At 57.5% G+C, this 19,220-nt stretch overlaps 2 protein-coding genes across 4 annotated transcripts in view; one reads left to right on the forward strand and one right to left on the reverse strand.

The window, feature by feature from the left end:
• The window catches only part of LOC137562450 (monocarboxylate transporter 13-like), a 158,900-nt gene extending 140,940 nt beyond the window's left edge, over positions 1 to 17,960 (forward strand). For all 3 annotated transcript variants that reach the window (XM_068273799.1, XM_068273800.1, XM_068273801.1), the window contains exon 6: positions 17,523 to 17,960. In XM_068273799.1, coding sequence (XP_068129900.1) covers positions 17,523 to 17,929 — 407 coding nt within the window. In that variant the 3' untranslated portion in view covers positions 17,930 to 17,960. The remainder of the gene's footprint in view (positions 1 to 17,522) is intronic.
• Positions 17,406 to 19,220, reverse strand: part of ACAP1 (ArfGAP with coiled-coil, ankyrin repeat and PH domains 1) — a 424,776-nt gene continuing 422,961 nt past the window's right edge. The window contains exon 22 of the mRNA XM_068273798.1: positions 17,406 to 18,124. Coding sequence (XP_068129899.1) covers positions 18,018 to 18,124 — 107 coding nt within the window. The 3' untranslated portion in view covers positions 17,406 to 18,017. The remainder of the gene's footprint in view (positions 18,125 to 19,220) is intronic.

Here is a 19,220-nt window from a genome sequence, read left to right on the forward strand (position 1 = left end):
GCTCCTCCCTCCTGGGTACATCATGTGCTCCCCATAGCCTGGCTCCTCCCTCCTGGGTACATCATGTGCTCCCCCATAGCCTGGCTCCTCCCTCCTGGGTACATCATGTGCTCCCCATAGCCTGGATCCTCCCTCCTGGGTACATCGTGTTCATGTGCTCTTCCATAGCCTGGCTCCTCCCTCCTGGGTACATCATGTGCTCTCCTATAGCCTGGCTCCTCCCTTCTGGGTACATCATGTGCTCCCCATAGCCTGGCTGTCTCCCTCCTGGGCACATCATGTTCATGTGCTCCCCATAGCCTGGCTCCTCCCTCCTGGGTACATCATGTGTATGTGCTCCCCCATAGCCTGGCTCCTCCCTCCTGGGTACATCATGTGCTCCCCATAGCCTGGCTCCTCCCTCCTGGGTACATCGAGTTCATGTACTCTTCCATAGCCTGGCTCCTCCCCCCTGGGTACATCATGTTTATGTGCTCCCAGTAGCCTGGCTCCTCCTTCTGGGTACATCATGTGCTCCCCCTAGCCTGGCCCCTCCCCCCTGGGTACATCATGTGCTCCCCATAGCCTGGCTCCTCCCTCCTGGGTACATCGTGTTCATGTACTCTTCCATAGCCTGGCTCCTCCCTCCTGGGTACATCATGTGTATGTGCTCCCCCATAGCCTGGCTCCTCCCTCCTGGGTACATCATGTGCTCCCCATAGCCTGGCTCCTCCCTCCTGGGTACATCGTGTTTATGTACTCTTCCATAGCCTGGCTCCTCCCCCCTGGGTACATCATGTTTATGTGCTCCCAGTAGCCTGGCTCCTCCTTCTGGGTACATCATGTGCTCCCCCTAGCCTGGCCCCTCCCCCCTGGGTACATTGTGTTCATGTGCTCCCCCATAGCCTGGCTCCTCCCCCTGGGTACATCATGTTCATGTGCTCCCCATAGAATGGCTCCTCCCTCCTGGGTACATCATGTTCATGTGCTCCCCCATAGCCTGGCTCCTCCCTCCTGGGTACATTATGTGCTCCCCATAGCCTGGCTCCTCCCTCCTGGGTACATCATGTGCTCCCCCATAGCCTGGCTCCTCCCTCCTGGGTACATCATGTTCCCCCCCTTAGCCTGGCTCCTCCCTCCTGGGTACATCGTGTTCATGTGCTCTTCCATAGCCTGGCTCCTCCCCCTGGGTACATCATGTTCATGTGCTCCCCCATAGCCTGGCCCCTCCATCCCGGGTACATCGTGTTCATGTGCTCCCCCATAGCCTTGCTCCTCCCTCCTGGGTACATCATGTTCATGTGCTCCCCATAGCCTGGCTCCTCCCCCTTGGTTACATCATGTTCATGTGCTCCCCCATAGCCTGGCTCCTCCCTCCTGGGTACATCATGTTCATGTGCTCCCCCATAGCCTGGCTCCTCCCTCCTGGGTACATCATGTTCATGTGCTCCCCCATAGCCTGGCTACTCCACCTGGGTACATTATGTTCATTTGCTCCCCCATAGCCTGGCTCCTCCCTCCCCCATAGCCTGGCTCCTCCTTCCTGGGTATATCATGTTCATGTGCTACCCATAGCCTGGCTCCTCCCCCTGGGTACATCAAGTTCATGTGCTCCACCATACCCTGGCTTCTCCCTCCTGGGTACATCATGTTCATGTGCTCCCCATAGCCTGGCTCCTCCCTCCTGGGTACATCATGTGCTCCCCATAGCCTGGCTCCTCCCTCCTGAGTACATCATGTTCATGTGCTCCCCATAGCCTGGCTCCTCCCTCCTGAGTACATCATGTTTATATGCTCACCATACCCTGGCTCCTTCCTCCTGGGTACATCATGTTCATGTGCTCCCCCATAGCCTGGCTCCTCCCCCTGGGTACATCATGTTCATGTGCTCCCCATAGCCTTGCTCCTCCCTCCTGGGTACATCATGTTCATGTGCTCCCCATAGCCTGGCTCCTCCCCCTTGGTTACATCATGTTCATGTGCTCCCCCATAGCCTGGCTCCTCCCTCCTGAGTACATCATGTTCATGTGCTCCCCATAGCCTGGCTCCTCCCCCTTGGTTACATCATGTTCATGTGCTCCCCCATAGCCTGGCTCCTCCCTCCTGAGTACATCATGTTCATGTGCTCCCCCATAGCCTGGCTCCTCCCTCCTAAATTCATCATATTCATGTGCTCCCCATAGCCTGGATCCTCCCCCTGGGTACATCATGTGCTCCCCCATAGCCTGGATCCTCTCTCCTGGGTACATCATGTGCTCCCCATACCCTGGCTCCTCCCTCCTGGGTACATCATGTTCATGTGCTCCCCATAGCCTGGCTCCTCCCTCCTAAATTCATCATATTCATGTGCTCCCCATAGCCTGGATCCTCCCCCTGGGTACATCATGTGCTCCCCCATATCCTGGCTCCTCCCTCCTGGGTACATCGTGTTCATGTGCTCCCCCATAGCCTGGCTCCTCCCTCCTGGGTACATCATGTTCATGTGCTCCCCCATAGCCTGGCTCCTCCCTCCTGGGTACATCATGTTCATGTGCTCCCCCATAGCCTGGCTCCTCCCCAGAGCCAGGACAAGGTCCTCCAGCACCCAAGGCTGAGACACCAAAGTGCGCCCCTCCATCCTGCCACCCCAGCCATCACACACTGATTGCTATTGGACTAAGAGGGCCACAAGGCCCACAACCTCCCCTCCTACACTGCGCCCTGAGGCTGGAGCCTCTCCAGCCTATGCCTCGGCCCGGCCCTGCTCCTCCCTCCTGGGTACATCATGTTCATGTGCTCCCCATAGCCTGGCTCCTCCCTCCTGAGTACATCATGTTCATGTGCTCCCCATAGCCTGGCTCCTCCCTCCTGAAGACATCATGTGCTCCCCCATAGCCTGGCTCCTCCCTCCTGAGTACATCATGTTCATGTGCTCCCCATAGCCTGGCTCCTCCCCCTGGGTACATCATGTTCATGTGCTCCCCATAGCCTGGCTCCTCCCTCCTGGGTACATCATGTTCATGTGCTCCCCATAGCCTGGCTCCTCCCCCTGGGTACATCATGTTCATGTGCTCCCCATAGCCTGGCTCCTCCCTCCTGAGTACATCATGTTCATGTGCTCCCCATAGCCTGGCTCCTCCCTCCTGAGTACATCATGTTTATGTGCTCCCCATAGCCTGGCTCCTCCCTCCTGGGTACATCATGTGCTCCCTCATAGCCTGGCTCCTCCCCCCTGGGTACATCATGTTCATGTGCTCCCCCATAGCCTGGCTCCTCCCTCCTGGGTACATCATGTGCTCCCCCATATCCTGGCTCCTCCCCCCTGGGTACATCATGTTCATGTGCTCCCCCATAGCCTGGCTCCTCCCTCCTGGGTACATCATGTTGATGTGCTACCCCATAGCCTGGCTCCTCCCTCCTGGGTACATCGTGTTTATGTGCTCCCCATAGCCTGGCTCCTCCCCCTGGGTACATCGTGTTCATGTGCTCCCCCATAGCCTGGCTCCTCCCCCCGGGTACATCGTGTTTATGTGCTCCCCCATAGCCTGGTTCCTCCCTCCTGGGTACATCATGTGCTCACCCATAGCCTGGCTCCTCCCTCCTGGGTACATCATGTGCTCCCCCATAGCCTGGCTCCTCCCTCCTGGGTACATCATGTTTATGTGCTCCCCATAGCCTGGCTCCTCCCCCCTGGGTACATCATGTTCATGTGCTCCCCCATAGCCTGGCTCCTCCCCCTGGGTACATCATGTCCATGTGCTCCCCCACAGCCTGGCTCCTCCCCCTGGGTACATCATGTTCATGTGCTCCCCCATAGCCTGACTCCTCCCCCCTGGGTACATCGTGTTCATGTGCTCCCCCATAGCCTGGCTTCTCCCCCTGCGTACATCGTGTTCATGTGCTCCCCCATAGCCTTGCTCCTCCCTCCTGGGCACATCATGTGCTCCCCCATAGCCTGGCTCCTCCCCCTGTGTACATCGTGTTCATGTGCTCCCCCATAGCCTGGCTCCTCCCCCTGGGTACATCGTGTTCATGTGCTCCCCCATAGCCTGGCTCCTCCCTACTGGGCACATCATGTGCTCCCCATAGCCTGGCTCCTCCCCCTGGGTACATCATGTTCATGTGCTCCCCCATAGCCTGGCTCCTCCCCCTGTGTACATCATGTTCATGTGCTCCCCATAGCCTGGCTCCTCCCTCCTGGGTACATCATGTTCATGTGCTCCCCCATAGCCTGGCTCCTCCCCCTGGGTACATCGTGTTCATGTGCTCCCCCATAGCCTGGTTCCTCCCTCCTGGGCACATCATGTGCTCCCCCATAGCCTGGCTCCTCCCCCTGGGTACATCATGTTCATGTGCTCCCCATAGCCTGACTCCTCCCTCCCCCATAGCCTGGCTCCTCCTTCCTGGGTACATCATGTTCATGTGCTCCCCATAGCCTGGCTCCTCTCCCTTGGGTACATCGTGTTCATGTGCTCCCCCATAGCCTGGCTCCTCCCCCTGGGTACATCGTGTTCATGTGCTCCCCCATAGCCTGGCTCCTCCCTCCTGGGCACATCATGTGCTCCCCCATAGCCTGGCTCCTCCCCCTGTGTACATCATGTTCATGTGCTCCCCATAGCCTGACTCCTCCCTCCCCCATAGCCTGGCTCCTCCTTCCTGGGTACATCATGTTCATGTGCTCCCCATAGCCTGGCTCCTCCCCCTGGGTACATCGTGTTCATGTTCTCCCCCATAGCCTGGCTCCTCCCTCCTGGGCACATCATGTGCTCCCCTATAGCCTGGCTGCTCCCTCCTGGGTACATCATGTGCTCCCCCGTAGCCTGGCTCCTCCCTCCTGGGTACATCATGTGCTCTCTCCTATAGCCTGGCTCCTCCCTTCTGGGTACATCATGTGCTCCCCAGAGCCTGGCTGTCTCCCTCCTGGGTACATCATGTTCATGTACTACCCCATAGCTTGGCTCCTCCCTCCTGGGTACATCACGTGTATGTGCTCCCCCATAGCCTGGCTCCTCCCACCTGGGTACATTATGTGCTCCCCATAGCCTGGCTCCTCCCTCCTGGGTACATCATGTGCTCCCCATAGCCTGGCTCCTCCCCCCTGATTACATCGTGTTCATGTGCTCCCCCATAGCCTGGCTCCTCCCTCCTGGGTACATCATGTGCTCCCCATAGCCTGGCTCCTCCCCCCTGTTTACATCGTGTTCATGTGCTCCCCATAGCATGGCTCCTCCCTCCTGGGTACATCATGTACTCTCCTATAGCCTGGCTCCTCCCTCCTGGGTACATCATGTGCTCCCCATAGCCTGGCTCCTCCCTCCTGGGTACATCATGTGCTCCCCCATAGCCTGGCTCCTCCCTCCTGGGTACATCATGTGCTCCCCATAGCCTGGATCCTCCCTCCTGGGTACATCGTGTTCATGTGCTCTTCCATAGCCTGGCTCCTCCCTCCTGGGTACATCATGTGCTCTCCTATAGCCTGGCTCCTCCCTTCGGGGTACATCATGTGCTCCCCATAGCCTGGCTGTCTCCCTCCTGGGCACATCATGTTCATGTGCTCCCCATCGCCTGGCTCCTCCCTCCTGGGTACATCATGTTCATGTGCTCCCCATAGCCTGGCTCCTCCCTCCTGGGTACATCATGTTCATGTGCTCCCCATAGCCTGGCTCCTCCCTCCTGGGTACATCGAGTTCATGTACTCTTCCATAGCCTGGCTCCTCCCCCCTGGGTACATCATGTTTATGTGCTCGCAGTAGCCTGGCTCCTCCTTCTGGGTACATCATGTGCTCCCCCTAGCCTGGCCCCTCCCCCCTGGGTACATCATGTGCTCCCCATAGCCTGGCTCCTCCCTCCTGGGTACATCGTGTTCATGTACTCTTCCATAGCCTGGCTCCTCCCTCCTGGGTACATCATGTGTATGTGCTCCCCCATAGCCTGGCTCCTCCCTCCTGGGTACATCATGTGCTCCCCATAGCCTGGCTCCTCCCTCCTGGGTACATCGTGTTCATGTGCTCCCCCATAGCCTGGCTCCTCCCCCTGGGTACATCATGTTCATGTGCTCCCCATAGAATGGCTCCTCCCTCCTGGGTACATCATGTTCATGTGCTCCCCCATAGCCTGGCTCCTCCCTCCTGGGTACATTATGTGCTCCCCATAGCCTGGCTCCTCCCTCCTGGGTACATCATGTGCTCCCCCATAGCCTGGCTCCTCCCTCCTGGGTACATCATGTTCCCCCCCTTAGCCTGGCTCCTCCCTCCTGGGTACATCGTGTTCATGTGCTCTTCCATAGCCTGGCTCCTCCCCCTGGGTACATCATGTTCATGTGCTCCCCCATAGCCTGGCCCCTCCATCCCGGGTACATCGTGTTCATGTGCTCCCCCATAGCCTTGCTCCTCCCTCCTGGGTACATCATGTTCATGTGCTCCCCATAGCCTGGCTCCTCCCCCTTGGTTACATCATGTTCATGTGCTCCCCCATAGCCTGGCTCCTCCCTCCTGGGTACATCATGTTCATGTGCTCCCCCATAGCCTGGCTCCTCCCTCCTGGGTACATCATGTTCATGTGCTCCCCCATAGCCTGGCTCCTTCCTCCTGGGTACATCATGTGCTCCCCATAGCCTGGCTCCTCCCCCTTTGTACATCATATTTATGTGCTCCCCCATAGCCTGGCTCCTCCCTCCTGAATACATCGTGTTCATGTGCTCCCCATAGCCTGGCTCCTCCCCCCGGGTACATCGTGTTCATGTGCTCCCCCATAGCCTGGCTCCTCCCCCTGGGTACATCGTGTTCATGTGCTCCCCATAGCCTGGCTCCTCCCCCCGGGTACATCATGTTCATGTGCTCCCCCATAGCCTGGCTCCTCCCCCCTGGGTACATCATGTTCATGTGCTCCCCCATAGCCTGGCTACTCCCTCCTGGGTACATCATGTGCTCCCCCATAGCCTGGCTACTCCCTCCTGGGTACATCATGTGCTCCCCATAGCCTGGCTCCTCCCTCCTGGGTACATCATGTGCTCTCCTATAGCCTGGCTCCTCCCTCCTGGGTACATCATGTTCATGTGCTCCCCCTTAGCCTGGCTCCTCTCTCCTGGGTACATTATGTTGATGTGCTACCCTATAGCCTGGCTCCTCCCTCCTGGGTACATCATGTTCATGTGCTCCCCCATAGCCTGGCTCCTCCCTCCTGGGTACATCATGTTCATGGGCTCCCCCATAGCCTGGCTCCTCCCTCCTGGGTACATCATGTTCATTGGCCCCCCCATAGCCTGGCTCCTCCCTCCTGGGCATATCATGTGCTCCCCTATAGCCTGGCTCCTCCCTCCTGGGTACATCATGGTTATGTGCTCCCCCATAGCCTGGCTCCTCCCTCCTAGGTACATCATGTTCATGTGCTCCCCATAACCTGGCTCCTCTCTCCTGGATACATCATGTTCATGTGCTCCCCCATAGCCTGGCTCCTCCCTCCTGGGTACATCATGTGCTCCCCATAGCCTGGCTCCTCCCTCCTGGGTACTTCATGTGCTCTCCTATAGCCTGGCTCCTCCCTCCTGGGTACATCATGTGCTCCCCATAGCCTGTCTCCTCCCTCCTGGGTACATCATGTGCTCCCTCATAGCCTGGCTCCTCCCTCCTGGGCACATCATGATCATGTGCTCCCCATTGCCTGGCTCCTCCCTCCTGGGCACATTATGTTCATGTGCTCCACCATTGCCTGGCTCCTCCCTCCTGGGTACATCATGTTCATGTGCTCCCCCATAGCCTGGCTCCTCCCCCCTGGGTACATCGTGTTCATGTGCTCCCCCATAGCCTGGCTCCTCCCCCTGGGTACATCGTGTTCATGTGCTCCCCCATAGCCTGGCTCCTCCCCGTGGGTACATCATGTGCTCCCCCATAGCCTGGCTCCTCCCCCCTGGGTACATCATGTTCATGTGCTCCCCCATAGCCTGGCTCCTCCCTCCTGGGTACATTATGTTGATGTGCTACCCCATAGCCTGTCTCCTCCCTCCTGGGTACAACGTGTTCATGTGCTCCCCATAGCCTGGCTCCTCCCCCTGGGTACATCGTGTTCATGTGCTCCCCATAGCCTGGCTCCTCCCTCCTGGGTACATCATGTGCTCCCCATAACCTGGCTCCTTCCTCCTGGGTACATCATGTTCATGTGCTCCCCATAGCCTGGCTCCTCCCTCCCCCATAGCCTGGCTCCTCCCTGCGGGGTACATCATGTGCTCCCCATAACCTGGCTCCTCCCTCCTGGATACATCATGTTCATGTGCTCCCCCATAGCCTGGCTCCTCCCTCCTGGGTACATCATGTTCATGTGCTCCCCAAAACCTGGCTTCTCCCTCCTGGATACATCATGTTCATGTGCTCCCCCATAGCCTGGCTCCTCCCTCCTGGGTACATCATGTGCTCCCCATAGCTTGGCTCCTCCCTCCTGGGTACATTATGTGCTCCCCCATAGCCTGGCCCCTCCCTCCTGGGTACATCATGTTCATGTGCTCCCCCTTAGCCTGGCTCCTCCGCCTGGGCACATCATGTTCATGTGCTCCCCCATAGCCTGGCTCCTTCCTCCTGTGTACATCATGTTCATGTGCTCCCCCATAGCCTGGCTCCTCCCTCCTGAGTACATCATGTGCTCCCCCATAGCCTGGCTCCTCCCTCCTGGGTACATCATGTGCTCCCCCTTAGCCTGGCTCCTCCCTCCTGGGTACATCATGTTCATGTGCTCCCCCATAGCCTGGCTCCTCCCTCCTGGGCATATCATGTGCTCCCCATAGCCTGGCTCCTCCCTCCTGGGTACATCATGTGCTCCCCCATAGCCTGGCTCCTTCCTCCTGTGTACATCATGTTCATGTGCTCCCCATAGCCTGGCTCCTCCCTCCTGGGTACATCATGTTCATGTGCTCCCCATAGCCTGGCTCCTCCCTCCTGGGTACATCATGTTCATGTGCTCCCCCATAGCCTGGCTCCTCCCTCCGGGGTACATCATGTGCCCCCAATAGCCTGGCTCCTCCCTCCTGGGTACATCATGTGCTCTCCTATAGCCTGGCTCCTCCCTCCTGGCTACATCATGTGCTCCCCATAGCCTGGCTCCTCCCTCCTGGGTACATCATGTGCTCCCCCCCATAGCCTGGCTCCTCCCTCCTGGGCACATCATGTTCATGTGCTCCCCCATTGCCTGGCTCCTCCCTCCTGGGTACATCATGTTCATGTGCTCCCCCATAGCCTGGCTCCTCCCTCCTGGGTACATCATGTTCATGTGCTCCCCCATTGCCTGGCTCCTCCCTCCTGGGTACATCATGTTCATGTTCTCCCCCATAGCCTGGCTCCTCCCCCTGGGTACATCATGTTCATGTGCTCCCCCATAGCCTGGCTCCTCCCTCCTGGGTACATTATGGTTATGTGCTCCCCCATAGCCTGGCTCCTCCCTCCTGGGTACATCATGTTCATGTGCTCCCCCATAGCCTGGCTCCTCCCCCTGGGTACATCGTGTTCATGTGCTCCCCATAGCCTGGCTCCTCCCCCTGGGTACATCGTGTTCATGTGCTCCCCATAGCCTGGCTCCTCCCCCTGGGTACATCATGTTCATGTGCTCCCCCATAGCCTGGCTCCTCCCCCTGGGTACATCGTGTTCATGTGCTCCCCCATAGCCTGGCTCCTCCCCCTGGGTACATAGTGTTCATGTGCTCCCCCATAGCCTGGCTCCTCCCCCTGGGTACATAGTGTTCATGTGCTCCCCCATAGCCTGGCTCCTCCCTCCTGGGTACATCATGTGCTCCCCCCTAGCCTGGCTCCTCCCTCCTGGGTACATCATGTGCTCCCCCATAGCCTGGCTCCTCCCCCTGGGTACATCGTGTTCATGTGCTCCCCATAGCCTGGCTCCTCCCCCTGGGTACATCATGTTCATGTGCTCCCCCATAGCCTGGCTCCTCCCCCTGGGTACATCGTGTTCATGTGCTCCCCCATAGCCTGGCTCCTCCCCCTGGGTACATAGTGTTCATGTGCTCCCCCATAGCCTGGCTCCTCCCCCTGGGTACATAGTGTTCATGTGCTCCCCCATAGCCTGGCTCCTCCCTCCTGGGTACATCATGTGCTCCCCCCTAGCCTGGCTCCTCCCTCCTGGGTACATCATGTGCTCCCCATAGCCTGGCTCCTCCCTCCTGAGTACATCATGTTTATGTGCTCACCATAGCCTGGCTCCTCCCTCCTGGGTACATCATGTGATCCCCCATAGCCTGGCTCCTCCCCCTGGGTACATCATGTTCATGTGCTCCCCCATAGCCTGACTCCTCCCTCCTGGGCACATCATGTTCATGTGCTACCCCATAGCCTGGCTCCTCCCTCCTGAGTACATCATGTTCATGTGCTCTCCTTGGCCTGGCTCCTCCCTCCTGGGTACATCATGTGCTCTCCTATAGCCTGGCTCCTCCCTCCTGGGTACATCATGTTCATGTGCTCCCCCTTAGCCTGGCTCCTCCCCCTGGGTACATCATGTTCATGTTCTCCCCCATAGCCTGGTTCCTCCCTCCCGGGTACATCATGTTCATGTGCTCCCCCATAGCCTGGCTCCTCCCCCTGGGTACATCATGTGCTCCCCATAGCCTGGCTCCTCCCTCCTGGGTACATCATGTGCTCCCCCATAGCCTGGCTCCTTCCTCCTGGGTACATCATGTGCCCCCCATAGCCTGGCTCCTCCCTCCTGGGTACATCATGTTCATGTGCTCCCCCATAGCCTGGCTCCTCCCTCCTGGGTAAATTGTGTTCATGTGCTCTTCCATAGCCTGGCTCCTCCCCCTGGGTACATCATGTTCATGTGCTCCCCATAGCCTGGCTCCTCCTCCTGGGTACATCATGTGCTCCCCATAGCCTGGCTCCTTCCTCCTGGGTACATCATGTGCTCCCCATAGCCTGGCTCCTCCTCCTGGGTACATCATGTGCTCCCCATAGCCTGGCTCCTCCCCCTGGGTACATCATGTGCTCCCCATAGCCTGGCTTCTCCCTCCTGGTTACATCATGTTCATGTGCTCTTCCATAGCCTGGCTCCTCCCCCTGGGTACATCATGTTCATGTGCTCCCCATAGCCTGGCTCCTCCCCCTGGGTACATCATGTTCATGTGCTTCCCATAGCCTGGCTCCTCCCCCTGGGCACATCATGTTCATGTGCTCCCCATTGCCTGGCTCCTCCCTCCCGGGTACATCATGTTCATGTGCTCCCCCATAGCCTGGCTCCTCCCTCCTGGGTACATCATGTTCATGTGCTCCCCCATAGCCTGGCTCCTCCCCCTGGGTACATCATGTTCATGTGCTCCCCATAGCCTGGCTCCTCCCTCCTGGGCACATCATGTGCTCCCCATAACCTGGCTCCTCCCTCCTGGGTACATCATGTTCATGTGCTCCCCCATAGCCTGGCTCCTCCCTCCCGGGTACATCATGTGCTCCCCCTAGCCTGGCTCCTCCCTCCTGGGTACATCATGTTCATGTGCTCCCCCATAGCCTGGCTCCTCTCTCCTGGGTACATCATGTGCTCCCCATAGCCTGGCTCCTCCCTCCTGGGTACATCATGTGCCCCCCATAGCCTGGCTCCTCCTTCCTGGGTACATCATGTTCATGTGCTCCCCATAGCCTGGCTCCTCCCCCTGGGTACATCATGTTCATGTGCTCCCCCATAGCCTGGCCCCTCCCTCCTGGGTACATCATGTTCATGTGCTCCCCCATTGCCTGGCTCCTCTCTGCTGGGTACATCATGTGCTCCCCATAGCCTGGCTCCTCCCTCCTGGGTACATCATGTGCCCCCCATAGCCTGGCTCCTCCCTCCTGGGTAAATTGTGTTCATGTGCTCTTCCATAGCCTGGCTCCTCCCCCTGGGTACATCATGTTCATGTGCTCCCCATAGCCTGGCTCCTCCTCCTGGGTACATCATGTGCTCCCCCATAGCCTGGCTCCTCCCCCTGGGTACATCGTGTTCATGTGCTCCCCATAGCCTGGCTCCTCCCTCCTGGGTACATCATGTTCATGTGCTACCCCATAGCCTGGCTCCTCCCTCCTGGGTACATCATGTGCTCCCCATAGCTTGGCTCCTCCCTCCTGGGTACATCGTGTTCATGTGTTCTTCCATAGCCTGGCTCCTCCCTGCTGGGTACATCATGTTCATCTGCTCCCCATAGCCTGGCTCCTCCCTCCTGGGTACATCATGTTCATGTGCTCCCCATAGCCTGGCTCCTCCCTCCTGGGTACATCATGTTCATGTGCTCCCCATAGCCTGGCTCCTCCCCCTGGGTACATCATGTTCATGTGCTCCCCCATAGCCTGGCTCCTCCCTCCTGGGTACATCATGTGCTCCCCCTAGCCTGGCTCCTCCCCCTGGGTACATCATGTTCATGTGCTCCCCCATAGCCTGGCTCCTCCCTCCTGGGTACATTACGTTCATGTGCTCCCCCATAGCCTGGCTCCTCCCTCCTGGGTACATCATGTGCTCACCCATAGCCTGGCTCCTCCCTCCTGGGTACATCATGTGCTCCCCCATAGCCTGGCTCCTTCCTCCTGGGTACATCATGTTCATGTGCTCCCCATAGCCTGGCTCCTCCCTCCTGGGTACATCATGTGCTCACCCATAGCCTGGCTCCTCTCTCCTGGGTACATCATGTGCTCCCCCATAGCCTGGCTCCTTCCTCCTGGGTACATCATGTTCATGTGCTCCCCATAGCCTGGCTCCTCCCTCCTGGGTACATCATGTGCTCCCCATATTGCGCAAAAGGTGGATCAGCGCAACACCAGGCCGCCTCCAAATCAGAGATGCGCTGAGCCCCCCCAGGAACTACAAACGCACCTTGAACCCAAACAGAAGCTCTGCATATACACCAAAAGCATGGCTGTTAAGTTGGAGCAGCTGACCAAAAACGAATTACATTAGTACATAGCAAGGAAATGAGCAGCGCTACTTAATAACAGGCAAGTGCCTACCTGCAAAAGAGTGCAAGCCCCACTTGTGGGGTCGAATACACACCGAGCATACACATGACCTGTCTACCACTAGAGGAGGATGTTAGTTTCCTGTAACAGCTTGCATGCAACCTATTAAGTACTCGTCCCTCCCACTGCGAAGAAGTAAATCCTCCATGGGAGGGGCCTAACACTAACTAAATCCTAACCTATGTATATGCATAGCATGGGTGCGCTACCAAGTAAAATTGAAAAATCGAAAATTGCGCAAAAGGTGGATCAGCGCAACACCAGGCCGCCTCCGAATGGCCTCCCGCAAGTGGGGCTTGCACTCTTTTGCAGGTAGGCACTGGTCTGTTTTTAAGTAGCGCTGCTCATTTCCTTGCTATGTGCTCCCCATAGCCTGGCTCCTCCCTCCTGGGTACATCATGTTCATGTGCTCCCCCATAGCCTGGCTCCTCCCCCTGGGTACATCATGTTCATGGGCTCCCCCATAGCCTGGCTCCTCCCTCCTGGGTACATCATGTTCATGTGCTCCCCCATAGCCTGGCTCCTCCCTCCTGGGTACATTATGTTCATGTGCTCCCCATAGCCTGGCTCCTCCCTCCTGGGTACATTATGTTCATGTGCTCCCCCATAGCCTGGCTCCTCCCTCCTGGGTACATCATGTGCTCCCCCATAGCCTGGCTCCTCCCTCCTGGGTACATCATGTTCATGTGCTCCCCATAGCCTGGCTCCTCCCTCCTGGGTACATCATGTTCATGTGCTCCCCCATAGCCTGGCTCCTCCCTCCTGGGTACATTATGTTCATGTGCTCCCCATAGCCTGGCTCCTCCCTCCTGGGTACATCATGTGCTCCCCCATAGCCTGGCTCCTCCCTCCTGGGTACATTATGTGCTCATCATAGCATGGCTCCTCCCTCCTGGGTACATCATGTGCTCCCCATAGCCTGGCTCCTCCCTCCTGGGTACATCATGTTCATGTGCTTCCCATAGCCTGGCTCCTCCCTCCTGGGTACATCATGTTCATGTGCTCCCCATAGCCTGGCTCCTCCCTCCTGGGTACATCATGTTCATGTGCTCCCCATCAGGGGCGGACATACGGCCGTGCAGGCCGTGCCGCCGCACGAGGGCCCCTGAAGTTCCGTTTTCTTCAGGGGCCCATTAAGTATTTTTTTTTTTTTTTTTATATTTTTTTTTTTTTTAATTATTTTATTCCCGGGGGGCCCCCCGAATCCTATCCTCCCTCACCTCGGGGGGCCCCCTCCCGATATGCGCGGCGGGAGAGCGAGCGAGCGGCAAATGCAGGAAGGGCTCTCCAGGCATCCGCTAGAGGCCCAGCCGCTTGGTCTCCAATATGTCTCCAGTTGGAGACATATTGGAGACTCAGCGGCTGGGCCTCTAGCGGATGCCTGGAGAGCCCTGAAGACTTCCTGCATTTGCCGCTCGCTCTCCCGCCGCGCATATCGGGAGGGGGCCCCCCGAGGTGAGGAAGGAAGGGAGGGAGGGAGGGAGGATAGGAGTCGGGCCCCCCACCCGGATAGCTACCCACCCGGCTACCTAACCACCTACCCACCCGGCTACCTACCTACCCACCCACCCACCAGGCTTCCTACCTACCCACCCGACTACCTAACCACCCACCAGGCTTCCTACCTACCTACCCACCCGGCTACCTACCCACCCACCAGGCTTCCTACCTAACCACCCACCCAACTACCTAACCACCCACCCGGCTACCTACCCACCCGGCTACCTACCCACCCACCAGGCTTCCTACCTAACCACCCACCCAACTACCTAACCACCCACCCGGCTACCTACCCACCCGGCTACCTACCTACCCGGCTACCTACCTAACCACCCACCCGGCTACCTACCTAACCACCCACCCGGCTACCTACCTAACCACCCACCCGGCTACCTACCGGGCTAGTTACCAACCCACCCACCAGGCTACCTACCTAACCACCCACCCGGCTACCCGGCTACCTACCTAACCACCCACCCGGCTACCTACCTAACCACCCACCTGGCTACCTACCTAACCACCCACCCGGCTACCTACCGGGCTAGTTACCAACCCACCCACCAGGCTACCTACCCACCCACCAGGCTACCTACCTACCCACCCACCAGGCTACCTACCCACCCACCAGGCTTCCTACCTACCCACCCGGCTACCTACCTACCCACCAGGCTACCTACCCACCCACCAGGCTACCTACCTACCCACCCACCAGGCTACCTACCCACCCACCAGGCTTCCTACCTACCCACCCGGCTACCTACCTACCCACCCGGCTACCTACCCACCCACCAGGCTTCCTACCTACCCACCAGGCTTCCTACCTACCCACCCGGCTACCTACCCACCCACCAGGCTTCCTACCTACCCACCCGGCTACCTACCTAACCACCCACCCGGCTACCTACCTACCCACCCACCCACCCGGCTACCCACCCACTAGGCTTCCTACCTAACCACCCACCCGGCTACCTACCTAACCACCCACCCGGCTACCTACCGGGCTAGTTACCAACCCACCCACCCGGCTACCCACGCACCCACCAGGCTACCTATTTACCCACCCACCGGGCTACCTACCTACCTACCGGGCTAGTTACCCACCCACCCACCAGGCTACCTACCCACCCGGCTACCTACCCACCCACCCACCAGGCTACCTACCCACCCACCCACCAGGCTACCAACCCACCCACTCACCCACCCACCCACCAGGCTACCAACCCACCCACCCACTCACCCACCCACTAGGCTACCTATCCACCCAACCACCCATGGGAGCTGCGCGCCGGATGGAGGCTGGGACAGGAGGTCTGCTGCTGCAGGTGAGTAAATGTTTTTGTTTTATTTATATTAGCAGGTGTATGTTCTGGGCAGGTCTGCCACATGATTGCATGTATTTTCTTCGCAAATCTGCCGACATGATTGCATGTATTTTCTGGGCATATCTGCCGACTTGTTTGCATGTATTTTCTGGGCATATCTGCCGACATGATTGCACGTATTTTCTGGGCATATCTGCCGACTTGATTGCATGTATTTTCTGGGCATATCTGCCGACTTGTTTGCACGTATTTTCTGGGCATATCTGCCGACTTGATTGCACGTATTTTCTGGGCATATCTGCCGACTTGATTGCACGTATTTTCTGGGCATATCTGCCGACTTGATTGCACATATTTTCTGGGCATATCTGCCGACATGATTGCACGTATTTTCTGGGCATATCTGCCGACATGATTGCACGTATTTTCTGGGCATATATGTGTATTTTCTTGAGAAAACCTGCACAATTATGTGAATTTTCTGGGGAAAGGGTCACCAAAACTTGGGCCCACTGTCTTTGCGTTGCACTTTTCAAGGGAACCTGAGGTGAGAATAATATTGAGGCTGCCATATTTCTCTCCTTTTAAGCAATACCAGTTGCCTGGCTGCCTTGCTGGTCCTCTGCCTCTTATTCTTTCAACCATAGACCCTGAACAAGCATGCAGCAGGTCAGGGGTTTCTGACAATATTGTCAGAACTAAGAAGATTAGCTGCATGCTTGTTGCTGGTGTAATTCAGTTTATTACTGCAGCCAAATAGATCAGCAGGGCCGCCAGGCAACTAGTATTGTTTAAAAGGAAATAAACCCTCACCCCGGGTTCGCTTTAAAGGGATACTGTAGGGGGGTCGGGGGAAAATGAGTTGAAGTTACCCGGGGCTTCTAATGGCCCCCCACATACATCCGGTGCCCGCGCAGCCACTCACCGATGCTCCGGCCCCGCCTCCAGTTCACTTCTGGAATTTCTGACTTTAAAGTCAGAAAACCACTGCGCCTGCATTGCCATGTCCTCGCTCCCGCTGATGGCACCAGGAGCATACTGTGCAGACCAAAGACCATACTGGGCTTGTGCAATACACTCCTGGTGACATCAGCAGGAGCGAGGATGCAGCTGCGCAGGCGCAGTGGTTTTCAGACTTTAAAGTCTGAAATTCCAGAAGTGAACCGGAGGCGGGGCCGGAGCATCCGTGAGTGGCTACGCGGGTACAGGATGTCTGCGGGGGGCCGTTAGAAGCCCTGGGTAAGTTCAACTCATTTTCCCCCGACCCCCCTACAGTATCCCTTTAAGTTACAGTTAGCTCCGCCCTCATCCGGTCATTGCCACGCCCATTTTTTTGCCGCGGCGCTACGCGCCGCAGGTTCTATCCACTAATTTTTGCCGCGGGGCCCACAATTACAATTTTGCACAGGGGCCCACTGCTGGCTGTGTCCGCCACTGCTCCCCATAACCTGGCTCCTCCCTCCTGGGTACATCATGTTCATGTGCTCCCCCATAGCCTGGCTCCTCCCTCCTGGGTACATTATGTGCTCCCCCATAGCCTAGCTCCTCCCTCCTGGGTACATTATGTGCTCCCCATAGCCTGGCTCCTCCCCCTGGGTACATCATGTTCATGTGCTCCCCCATAGCCTGGCTCCTCCCACCAGTTGCTGTATAAAGGGGGTCTGTGGAACATACTTTATTGCAATATCAGATTCAGTACAGTAATAAAATGCATGAGTGATCCGCAGACACAGCACCAATGATGACTCCATATAATACATACTCTCTCCTCACCTAGGCTGGCTGCGGGATTGGACCGGAAACTTTTCAGTGTCTTTCGTCATGTCTGCCTCCTTCCTTCTTCTCGGAGCTCTCATCATCCTCACGCTTCCAGGAATCTGCTGCAGATGGAGGACAGGCCAGTCCGAAATCAGGGCACTAAACCACTCCCACAGCGCAAGCAGCGTACCAGAAGCCAAAGAAAGACCTATAGAGAGCAATGGGGCAAGCTGGGCGGAACATAAGGTGCCAAGTCTGCCTCCATATATAATATCTACAGCAGGAAACCCTGTACAAGTGCCAACCAGGCCCTCCGAGGGGGGCATGTGCCTTACAACAGCCAATCAACCTCTTCTACTAGACAGTCACTACTCCACCCCCAACAAAGTGACATCATTACACGTCACTTCCCACACCATGCTATGATGTCATCATTACATTGCGTTTTAATAGTAAACTGGTGTCTGACTCGTTCATTCAGGACTGGGTGGGGGAGGAAATGATCCAGCGTCGTTCAAAGGGTGCTCAACCGCAAGTCACAGCTCCTCCGAGACAACTTCTCAGGCGAGTCCGACGCCATCAGAGAGAAATCCCGGAATATGTCCAGATAGGTTTCATCCCCTGTGCAGAGAGAGAGAGGGACGCAATCACAATGACAGAAGCAGTAGAGTCAGCCCTTCCTTCAGTACGCACCTCCCCTCAGCACTCCCTTCAGTATGCCCCTCCCCTCAGCACTCCCTTCACATCTCCCCTCAACACTCTCCTCACCAATTCCCTTCACCACCCCCTCAGCACTCTCCTCAGAACCCTCCTCAGCTCACCACTCTCCTCAGAACTCCCCTTACCACTCTCCTCAGCTCTCCCCTCACCACTCTCATCAGAACCCTCCTCAGCTCTTCTCTCACCACTCTCCTCAGAACCCTCCTCAGAACTTCCCTCACCACTCTCCTCAGAACTCTCCTCAGCTCTCCCCTCACCACTTCCCTTAGCACTCCCCTCAGAATCTCAGCACTCCCCTCAGCACTAGCAACCTTCTCAGCACTCCCCTCAGCTCTCTCCTCAGCTCTTCCCTTAGCATTCCCCTCAGAACTCTTCTCAGCACTCCCCTCACCACTTCCCTTAGCACTCCCCTCAGAATCTTAGCACTCCCCTCAGAATCTCAGCACTCCCCTCAGCACTAGCAACCTTCTCAGCACTCCCCTCAGCTCTCTCCTCAGCTCTTCCCTTAGCACTCCCCTCAGAACTCTTCTCAGCACTCCCTTCAGTATGCCCCTCCCCTCAGCACTCCCTTCACATCTCCCCTCAACACTCTCCTCACCAATTCCCTTCACCACCCCCTCAGCACTCTCCTCAGAACCCTCCTCAGCTCTCCCCTCACCACTCTCCTCAGAACTCCCCTTGCCACTCTCCTCAGCTCTCCCCTCACCACTCTCATCAGAACCCTCCTCAGCTCTTCTCTCACCACTCTACTCAGCTCTCCCCTCACCACTCTCCTCAGAACCCTCCTCAGCTCTCCCCTCACCACTCTCCTCAGAACTTCCCTCACCACTCTCCTCAGAACTTCCCTCACCACTCTCCTCAGCTCTCCCCTCACCACTTCCCTTAGCACTCCCCTCAGAATCTCAGCACTAGCAACCTTCTCAGCACTCCCCTCAGCTCTCTCCTCAGCTCTTCCCTTAGCACTCCCCTCAGAACTGTCAGCACTCCCCTCAGAACC

Source organism: Hyperolius riggenbachi, chromosome 3 (assembly GCF_040937935.1).
Source record: "Hyperolius riggenbachi isolate aHypRig1 chromosome 3, aHypRig1.pri, whole genome shotgun sequence".
Lineage (NCBI taxonomy): Eukaryota > Metazoa > Chordata > Amphibia > Anura > Hyperoliidae > Hyperolius > Hyperolius riggenbachi.